Below are 10,945 nucleotides of genomic sequence, written 5' to 3'. Positions count from 1 at the left end.
TTGCTAGCCTATGTTAGGTAGGAAGCTAGACATGAGAGGCTGAGGGGTGGGGGGCTGCCCCGGGATCCTGAACAGGGGTTGGACCAACAATGCCCTCAGACTGCCTTTATATGGGAGGTCCAGTAGCCAGCAGACCGCTAGTGGGCAGATTCGAAACCAGCCAGTAACCTATCCTCCCCTAGCATATCACTGGTCATGCAGTTTGGACCCCTGATCTTTCATATTGTTGGTCAGGTGGTTTAGATCCCCCTGACCTTTTCCTTCCCAAAGATAATATCTAGGCCTCAGTTGTGTTTCATCTCGCAGAAAAGCAGCAAAACCAGACAAGTGACACCACAGCTGCCTCAGGACCAGCTACATTGACTAATAACTCCCTGCCCTGACACCAACCAATCAGTGGAGACCATGACCCCAAAAAAGCACACCTCAAAAGCTGATGAATATTCTGTTAAGACCCTCCCTGATAGCTCCCCTAAGATTTCCCCCAACCTCTAAGGCATTGGTTCTCAACCTTTCTAATGCTGCGACCCTTTAATACAGTTCCTCATGTTGTGGTGACCCCCAACCATAGAATTATTTTTGTTGCTATTTCATAACTGTAATTTTGCTACTGTTAATGAATTGTAATGTAAATATTGGTGTTTTCCGATGAGTCTTAGGCGAACCGCTGCTGTAGATAAAAAGAACTTAAGTCCCATCCAGTAACTCCAATCAGTAACACCTCCATTTCATTTAGTTATTTTTCTGAATTTTTGTTCTGTTCTTTCACTTGGGATTGTTTCTTTGTCTCCCTATTTTTGCTGCTTCATTGTGTTTATTTCTATGCATTAGGTAGATTTGTTATATCTCCCAGTCTTAGCAGGTAGCCTTATGTAGCATGTATCCTGGGGGTTCCCTGGTTTAGCCTCTCTGATCCACTGACTTAAGTGCTCCAGTAGTCTTTTGTGTGGGCTGTGTGTGCCCTCCTATTGTAGCTGAGCCTTAATTGCTAGTGGCACATCAGTGGATAGGGTTGTCCCTCAGGCTAGCTAGCTGTGAGAATTTTCCATGACCACAGCATATGAGCTGCTGAGTAGGGGTTGACCCCACAGAATGGAATTTGCCCGGGAGGCTCTGGTGCCTGCTGAGACCTCCCTTTGAGTGGGCTGTTCATGGAGCTAATTAGCTGGTGCTCTGTTATGGTCTGAAGCTAGCCACTGGATGTATTGGTTCTGGGGGCCTTTTGGGAGAGGTTTCAGTTCAGGCCACGGTTAGTTGCTGCCTGGCACTACCTGGTAGGAGCTACAAAGTGATCTGCAATTGGTTGCTGTCTGTGATAGGCCTGAAGGCACATGGGAAAGGTAACACTGTGAACCAATGTGCCAGTTGCCACCAATATCAGTCCTGGGACTGCTCAGCAAAAGGGACACCTGAGTCCTAGCTGGTTTTGCTCAGTGGATAGAGCATCAGCCCGTGGGCTGAAGGTTTCCAGGTTCGATTCGAGTCAAGGGCATGTACCTCGGTTGTAGGCTGGATCCCCAGCCTGGTTGGGCTGCATGTGGAGGCAACCAATCTATGTGTCTCTCTCACATCGATGTTTCTCTCTCTCTCACACTCTCCCTTCTCTTTCTAAAAATCAATGAAAAAGTATCCTTAGATGAGGATTAACCAAAAAGAAAAAATAGGATTCCTGAGGCCTGCCACCACCTGCTGGTTTTCCATAAGGATCAGCCACTAAAAAAGCCTCAGGCAATTCTCAAGTGGTGTTCACCAAGCTAATACAGATTCAGATTTGTCTGTGTGGGGGGAGGGCTCAACATAGACACAATGGCAGCTGTTCATCCAGCCCTTGCCCTAAAGCTATGCAACTCAGTTTCTCCCTGTGTGTCTCTGGCACCACTCCCTAGTTGCTATCCCTTCAATGGAGCCCAAGGTGAATGACTGTGAGCAAGTGAATCTGTGCATGAGCCCATTAAGGTGACCCTTGGGTTTCCAGCAGCCATCTTATACAGATAGACAGAATCTTTGCTGATTTATCAGCCAGATGGTGTGAGGGCCCTCTTTCTGGCACTGGTGCTTCATGGTGTAGAGCCTGGTATGGGACTGAGTCCCCGCACTCCTCAGGGGAGGCCTCTGTAGCTGAGATATTACCTTCTGATTCTCAACCACCACACATGGGTGCAGGGCCAGCCAGATAAGCATCTCCTGCCAGTCTCCATGTGGCTTCTTTTTTATATTCTTAGTGATAAGACTTCTGTTCAGCTAGACTTCATATAATTCTCCAAGTTGATTTTTCTATAATTTAGTTTAGTTTTGATGTAGTCATGGGAGGAGGTAAGTATACCTACTTCGCCATCTTGACTGGATCTCTCAAAATTCAAAAACTCATTTTATAAAGAGGGACACTGAGCCTCAAAGAGATGAAGTACCCAAGGTCATGGGTAGTTAATGGCAGATCTACAATGAAAACAAAAGTGCCCTCTCATCCAGTGTTCTAGACACCCTAATTTTTAATCCAGCATTTCTTCTTTCTTAGCAGACTGGGACTCAAACCTGAGCCAGCTGTCTCTGTAGACAGATTGAGGAAGAGCCCCACCCCACTGCCCACACCCTCTTTCTGATTCTGCCTATTCCTCCAGAAGGCACAGGTGTCCAACTCAAGTGTGCATCTGGGAAACTAGTCCTACTCAAGAGAGAGCACAGCCAGCTTTGACCACCACTTCAATATTACCATTTTTACACTTTTGTGAAAACCCGCCTTGTTTCCCCATTCTTATTTTAAAGCAAGAGTTGATATTTCAAAGTATGGAACACAGGCTAGATTTCATTGGCATGGGAGGCAAGCACAGGCCGATCAGCTAGAGTCCAGCTTTTCCTCCGTAGCCATCAATCAAAAGAACTGGTAGCAAACACATTCTCCTCTACTTCATCCTTGTCAGAAAGCAACAAGCAAGGTGCTCTTTTCTCCAGTGCAGGTGGTCCAAAATAGACTAAAACCTCGTCACACTACTTTTAAAAGGGCCAGGATGGAGAGTCAAGACATTACAATATTCAATATAGTCAATGGAATGCAACTGGATTCCAAAAAGAATATTCAAGATTCTGAACTACCCAAATAACATTATTCATACTGTCAATCAGTAAAAACTATTGAGCAGTTACTATTTATTAGACATTAGGTTAGGTGATACAAAGACTAATAAGATGGCTACCTCTCTCTAGGTAGCTCACAGTCTAGCAAAAAAAAATCGGATATGAAAACAAATGTCATGTAATACACTAGAAATATGCACAAACAGCTGGATATCAGAGAGAAATCAGCAACATGAACGCGATCTGTGAAAACCTTTGTTACATAAAGCTTGACATTAGGCACCTCGGGAGTTACAAAGATGAACAACACACTGGTTTTGAAGGATTACAGTAAAATCTAAAAATGGAAATAGACATATATCTTAAACATACTTTTTCCTGTTAAATAAAACACGAAATGAAGCAAAAGTTACTAGGGAGGGAGGTATAAGCTACATGTTATGGGAGCTGTTCATTCCAACTAAAATAATCAGGAGAGACTTCCAGATATAGAAGACATTTGAACAGGACCTGGAAGGCCAAGTAGCATTCTGATAAACTGAGGATGGGGAAGGGTATTTCAGAGACTGTACCTAAACAAATGCTGTATGGGCATTAGAAGGAGGGCAATCAGGACCCATGATCCCAGATCATGGATCATGATAGGAGGTGAAGCTAGAAAGGTTGCAGATCTCAAATAGTAACTCAAATACCAATTCAAATGCTAAGGGTTTTACATTTTGTTCTATACACAAACTAATGGGACATGAAGGCACAATCAAAGCCATACGTTGAGAATCATTATTTCAGAATGTTGAAGGTGAGTGGAAGGCAGCCATTGGGAAGAGCAAAGGTGGCTATTAAAACAGTCCAAGTGGATGATAGTGTAAGTTAGAGAATGGCAGTAATTCTGGGAATAGGTAACAGATATGAGAGACACAGCAGCTTCTAAGATGGTTACCTGATCATAGGTAGAGGAGGGACAGAAGAGCTCATAGTGACTCCATGTCTTCAAGGATAGATAGTGATGTCAATACCAGAACTAGGGGAATCATAAGAGGCTGCATTTTACTATCTTTTCCATCAGAATCTGCTTTGCCATCAAGATCATCTACCATCACCCCTGAGATTCAGGTGCTCATGGCCTTCCTCACTGATCAGTCAAGACAGTCTAGCCAGTAAAGCACAAGTCACTTTAGGCATTTGCAAAAGAGGAAATTTAATGCAAGGAACTGATTGAGATTGGCATCAGCAAGAGGCTGCTACCATCCCAAGGCTGGAAACACAAAAGGAGTTAGCAGTGCTCTAGGAGATAGTGAGGAAACCCCTTATATCCATCGCCTTCCTTCTCTCCACTCCCACTCTCCTGCCCTCTGATTAAATATCCCTCTGGCTGAACACAGCTAAAGCCAGCTAACCAGGGAGCCTGAGAAAGCAGTTTAAAGGATAAGTTCTGCAGATAGAGTAGATCAGAGGAAGGAGGAATGCATCTCAGGATGAACACACCCAAGATTTAGCCAACTTCTTATATACCCTAATTGTTGAGGTAGAACTGCTAGTCAGAATCCCTGAATTATATGAGATACTATCCTCATGAATAATATGAGATACCAGCTGAGAGGACATGGGAGCCATATTCACCTCACTGAGGAGAAGGGGCAGAGAGAAGATAATAAGTGGCCAACCACATCTGTATCCACTCACCCCTCATCTTTATTATCCTTGAACTGGTCCTCAGAGTTTCTAAGGTGGAACTATTCTCAAAGACCTGAAATCAAAGTTCATCTCACTTAAACAGTGGGCAGAAAAGGAAGGAGAAAACCATATCCTTATCTCTTAGTTGCTTATCTCTCTCATTCCTCCTCTTCCTTCTTATATTTGTCATTCTCTCCTATTCATTACCCTCTTGTGCTCTACCTCCATCACATTTCTCCAATCTCTTTCTACATTTCCAATTCCTTCCATTGCCTGTCTACATCTCCTCCCTCCACCTCCAACTCATTCCTCCTGAGGAACTGCATGAGTTAACAAGTTGCTTGTTAGACATATTTTTAATAAAAAATCTCATATCTCTTGAAGCTAGGTATTAGTTCCTTAGCAGAATAAACATTCAACAAAGCAGGTGTCAATTCAATAAAATAATATATCCTATCATCATTAAACTATTTATTCCTTTTTTGTTTGTTTATATGGTAAGATTTTGAGTAGTTTCTGAAATGGCCTTTATAACATCAGTTGGGGAATATGATAAGGAAAGGAATTATCAAATGGGAAATCAAGGTGCATGACACCAGAAAACTTGAACATTATGTCAAACTTGTATTTTCCCATGAGCCATTAAAATAAAGCATAGCTCTTATAGCAGCTTCATATATGCCCATAAATGAATAATATCAGCTCATAAGTAGAGCACCTTTACTCAACTTCTGATGAGTAATAGTTCCTTGAAGAATGAAGAAAGGAAATAGACTTTAGAAACAAATTTCTGTCCTTCCCAGTTTCCTTCATGATATGAAGCAGTTATTATTCGCCATGAAGGGGAGGTTCTTCTCTGACCTCATTTGGGGATGGAACTTTTAACCAAAATGGTGTCACCCCGACACGCCAACGTAAGTGACCACAGAAGGATCAAAGTGCTATAAAAAGAGAGAAGATAGCATACTACTTCATCCATCTCACAGCAGGCACAAGCTCATCCATCTCCAGTGAATCAAGAGAAACTACAATGGCTTCTGTGAGAACTTCCTCCATGGTGAGTCCTGCATTAACGTGCAATACTCTTATTGATTTGGACCAGATGATACTTCTGGACCTTGGGCATGAAATTCTGCATTCTGACTATGGAGATCATGTAGAATAGGAAATGAAAGCTTTGGTAGATACTTGTCATTGTATAGCATGTTAAATAACTGGTACACATCAGTTTGAAAGATGAGATTAAAACTGAAAGATAGCTATATCGGGGCTAAATCATGCAAAGAAGTGTGACATAATTCCGTGCAGTAAGAAATAATGTTTATTGGAAATCTACTCTTCTAAGTACAAGTGATTTAATATAATTCTCCCACAGCACTTTTCTTTAATCCAAAATTAAAGAAATTAAATCCTTGAGAATTTAATTAGTTGTGGCAATAACTTTTCTTTCCATTATCCTATTATTATACTATAGTCTTGGTTCACCAAACCCATATATTATCATCAGATACAGTATAACTGTGGTTTAGAGTAAATGGTTTTTATATTCTTAAAATATCTCTTTTGAAATGTAATTTGATTATAGAATCAATACATGTAAATTTAGAAAACTGTAAAATATACCTAAGAAAACATATAGAGGATCCAGTTTTTTGTTGGATGTTTACCAATGATACTAACAGCGTTTCTAACACAAATACTGATACCACCTGGATTTTCTATGGCCCTTTCTTAAGGGCACATTTGTTTTCACATAGGGTTTCATAGAATGATAAGATAGAGCACAATGGCACAGAAAGACATTTCCTCCTAGAAAATCAAGGTCAATATTATCCCAATGACCTGACAGTGATGCATGTACTGACAGTATGATGACTTGTCATTTTTACTAAAATTACCACCAGCCAATAAATAATGTGCCTTTCCTAAATCAAAAAATGAATGTTTAGAACTGGTAAAAACTCTGTGGTCTTAATATTATTTTAGTCACCTAGCCAGGTTTTTATTTAACTGATCTGAAAATTTAGAATAGATTGGCCTAGAATATAGTATGTTCTCTATGATTAGCAATACAATTGTTATTACAATTTGATAACAAAAACCACTTACTAATCCAATTTCCCACCTCTCTCTCCCCTTTCCCTTTCAGTTCCAGTCACTGCTACTCCTGCTGAGTCTGGTGGCTATAGTGAAGGCAGCAGTAGTAATTCCACGAAATCCAGAATGCCCAAATACTGAGGACAAGAACTTCCCTCAGAGCGTGAGGATCAACCTAAACATCCTTAATCGGGATGCAAATTCTAGAAGACCCTCAGATTACTACAACCGGTCCACCTCACCTTGGAATCTCCAGTACGTAAGGACCCTAGATAAAATCTGTTTTCTTCTACATTTTATGCATCACACTGCCAGTTAAATCACTTTGAGGGAAATTTTTACTCACTTAGAATCATCAGTCAAACCTGGAAGGGCCATTGTGCAAAACAATGGTTCTCAAACTTTCATTCTACAAACTTACTTGCTAGAGCACAAGACAACCCTACCCCCAATACCCATCCTATTAGATCTCCTTGTCATTGACACCAAAAACTCACCCCAATTTGTGATGGTCTACATTCTAATATTTATGATACCCCAAGTCTATTTATTTACTCTTAGGGATTAATGCTTGAATTCTCTTTCTGTACAAGGGCCTCCATTGAGAAGATTTCTTGTAAATTACTAGTAATTAATGGGTATTTTTATGCACTTTTTTGTCTTATTAGAACTTGGAAAATATAGCTTGAATCTCAGTGGAAGAAGAAGTATTATCTTGGGTATTGCCACCCCTTTTTAGGTTAGATAGCCTTGGTCTACATCCCAACAGATCTATATTTCGTGTGTCCTTAGTACATCTAGTATTTAGACCCCCATGAAGAATTAAATTTAAAAACATATTCGGATAATTTGGTTTTATGCAAATAAGCCTCAATTATGTGGCACCTACAGATTCACCTGACTGTGGAGTTTTTTCTCCTCTTCCAATTAGTAAGAATAGTTCAAATACATCAATTAAGATTCAAAGCAGCCAGCTTGGTATGGCTTAGTTGTTGAGGGTGGACCATGAACCAAGAGTTCACCAGTTTGATTCCTTGTCAGGGCACATGTAGGGGTTTCAGGCTCGATCCCCAGTAGTGGGTGTGCAGGAGGCATTCAATTGATGTTTCTTTCTCATTAATGTTTTTATCTATTTCTCTTTCTTCCTCTCTCTCTAAAATCAATAAAAATGTATTTTAAAAAATAAATTTAAAAAAACACCTCAAAGCAAATCATCAACTCAGCTGGAGGAGAGAGGGAATTAAGGGTTATATAGTGGCTAAAGCTTTTGTTTCTAGTACTTCTAATCAGCTCTGGGCTCTGTTCCAGGAATGTGTTATCAGATAAAATTTTGATGCATTCCATGTTCAAACTTTATTAAAGTCAGATTAACAACTATTTTATTCCTAGATGATTCCCTTGGTCTTTATCCATCTATTGAATGTATCCTAATAAAAGTATCCTCAATGTCGAACTTAAATCCCTTCTATAGTCTCAGTCTACCTTATTTTGTTCATTCTTCAAAGTAAATGGGAAAAAGTGATCATTGCCATTTTTCCATAATATTTCAGGTGCTTAAAAATCCAAGTTTTCCTGAAACTACTTCTTTTTCAGACTAACAGCCCTTAGATAATTTGCAATGACTATAGTTTGTCACCCTCTGAATTTGTCTCCCTTCAATTATTCCTGTTCGATTTCCTTCCTGCTTTACCAGGAATTCACTTTCTTCCTGGCTTGTGTCTCTCCCTGTAGCCGCAATGAGGACCCTGAGAGATATCCCCCTGTGATCTGGGAGGCAAAGTGCCGCCACTTGTTCTGCGTCAATCCTGAAGGGAAGATCGACCACCACCTGAACTCCGTCCCCATCCAGCAGGAGATCCTGGTCTTGCGCAGGGAGCCTCGGCGCTGCCCCCACTCCTTCCGGCTGGAGAAGATACTGGTGACTGTGGGCTGCACCTGTGTCACCCCCATTGTCCACCACGTGGCTTAAGAGTTTCCAGTCTGATCCCAGCTCTCTGAATGTGTTAGGCTTTCTGGGGAGTAGACCTAGCCCCATTTCTGACCAACTCACTAGGGTTCTTAAATGAGTTCAATTCAACTGAAATTTCATAGGTAACACTTTGGTTCAGATATTGACTCTGAATCATCTTTCCCTCTCCCCAAGAAGGAAGGTTTAAACTGAGTACCATTTTGCTTCTTACTTGCTTTTCTAAGGGCTTTAAGTTATTTATGTATTTAAGAGGCCCTGAGACAATTCTGGGGTATAAGATTCCATTTCAATGAGTTACAGGCCTTATTTTATTTTATTTTTTAAGAAAACAGTATTCTAGACTTGGGAATTTTATTATTTAAAAGGTAAAACCTATATTTATATGAGCTATTTATGGATCTATTTATGTTTGTTAAGTCTTTAGAGAAAAGTGAAATAGTGTGATTGTTCTGCCTAGAAAAATCCTACACAGAAATAAATGTCAGGTGAAAATTTCTACATATAGATACAGGATTTTCTCCTCTTTGTTTCTTAGGAGTGCATAACATGGCTGGGGGGGGAAAAGACTATACCTAATTTCATATTTATTAACTTAATTTTTTAAATTGTTGAGGTTTCACAAAAGACAACAAGTCTAATTCTCTGCTCTGTTTTACCCTTATAATAAAAACAATTTATAATAATACAGTTTGGGAAGAAAATTTGTTTTCTTATTCTTTCTCATTAAAAGTACTTTGGCCAGCTCAGCTCTTCCGTATTTGGAAAAGAATGCAAATTTGAGAGCAAAACAAAGTATGCCTTTGAGTAACAACACCCTGGATCCAAACAAGTCCAAGTTCTCAATTTTACATGCCTTCAAAACATTAAGGGACCAGCCTCTCCTAGTATTAACCAATGCTGTGAACACAAGCATTCCAAAATGAATTAAGCAAATAAAATGATGGCCCTGGGAAAATGGCATGCTGTTATTAAAAAATCATACAGGAAAAAGAAGAAACCCTCCCAATAATGTGCCCTGGGGTTTGACAGGAAGGGGAAAGTTCTGGGAGAAGACATAGTATTCAGACTAGAATAGTGAGTCTCTCCTCAAACTCGGGCTTCCTTTGAAGATAAATGCCGACCAGAGATCTAGAAACATTTTTCTCTTCCTCTGACCACATCCCTAGGATGACCCCTCCTTTTCTGGGCCTCTGTTCCAATGCATTCCAGGACACAGAGAAAAGCCATTGAGACGAAACGAACTTGAAGTATGAGAAAAGTTCAGCCCAAGTAAAATAAAAACTGAATCACATTCAATTCCAGACTAGTTTCAAGTTTCGAGTCAACCATTTTTTCCATGCTGTGGCCCAACATGCTATCGTGCCCTACTTCTCAGGCCCCTGGAAGTCCTCAGGCCGGTTCCACAGGCTCCCTGATTCTTTGAGCAACCACCTTCTGCACATGTTCATTCTCCTGCATGCTCCAGCCTCACTCAGAGGCCGTGACTTTTCTCTGCTTCTTCTCCAATTCCAAACCCGGGGTCCACTTCTCCAGCCCCTCTGCTTTCACTGACATTTGTGTGCTTTCATCTTGATTCTCATGATAATCTCCTATCACAATCTTTCAACAAGAGTTTCATAGGCAGTTTTTCACAGCCTCCATGCTTCAAAACCTCTCACTAAAATCCTGCCACTAAATTCCCAATTTTTCCTGAGTGGTGGTGGTGGTGGTGGTGAAAATAAAAATTAGGTTTTGTTTTGAGATGGAGGGCAAAGGAGGGCATATATATCCATATTTCTGAATCATTACTTCCCCCTAAATTGTATATCTGGGAATTTTGTGGTGGGAAGAAACAGCTGCATTCCATGTCTCCCCTCCTTTTATATGCACTGCTTTTATTCTATTTCATGTTCCCTAGTCAGCACCATTATCCACCAATCATCTATGCTAGATATCTCTGAGGCATCCCTGACTCTTCCCTCTTTCTCTTCCTCACTCCTAACACCCACACATCCCCAAACTCATTAAATTTCACTCCCTGAAAGTCCTCAACTTAACCCCCTCCCTGTCCAAGTTTGGGACTTAATCTTTTCTCATTTCTCTCCTCAGTTACTGTGACAGCTTCCTGCCAAAATTAGGTATGACAAAATGCAC

The 10,945-nt window shown here is 40.6% G+C and overlaps 1 protein-coding gene across 2 annotated transcripts; it reads left to right on the top strand.

The window, feature by feature from the left end:
- Positions 1-5,776: 5,776 nt before the first annotated feature.
- On the top strand, positions 5,777-8,812 carry IL17A (interleukin 17A; the record flags this gene model as incomplete). 2 transcript variants are annotated; one of them, XM_079779839.1, is made up of 3 exons in its annotated part: positions 5,777-5,803; positions 6,902-7,098; positions 8,575-8,812. In XM_079779839.1, the coding sequence occupies 3 exons, from the start codon at positions 5,777-5,779 to the stop codon at positions 8,810-8,812; spliced, it is 462 nt and encodes a 153-aa protein (XP_079635965.1). The 2 variants fall into 2 exon arrangements, with proteins under 2 accessions (XP_079635965.1, XP_079635964.1); XM_079779838.1 differs by having other exon boundaries at positions 6,896-7,098.
- Positions 8,813-10,945: the final 2,133 nt, after the last annotated feature.

The sequence above is a fragment of the Cnephaeus nilssonii genome (genome assembly GCF_951640355.1).
Source record: "Cnephaeus nilssonii genome assembly, chromosome: 9".
NCBI lineage: Eukaryota > Metazoa > Chordata > Mammalia > Chiroptera > Vespertilionidae > Cnephaeus > Cnephaeus nilssonii.
The sequence above is the reverse complement of the archived record's forward strand: the minus strand, read 5'-3'. Positions and strand labels throughout refer to the sequence as shown.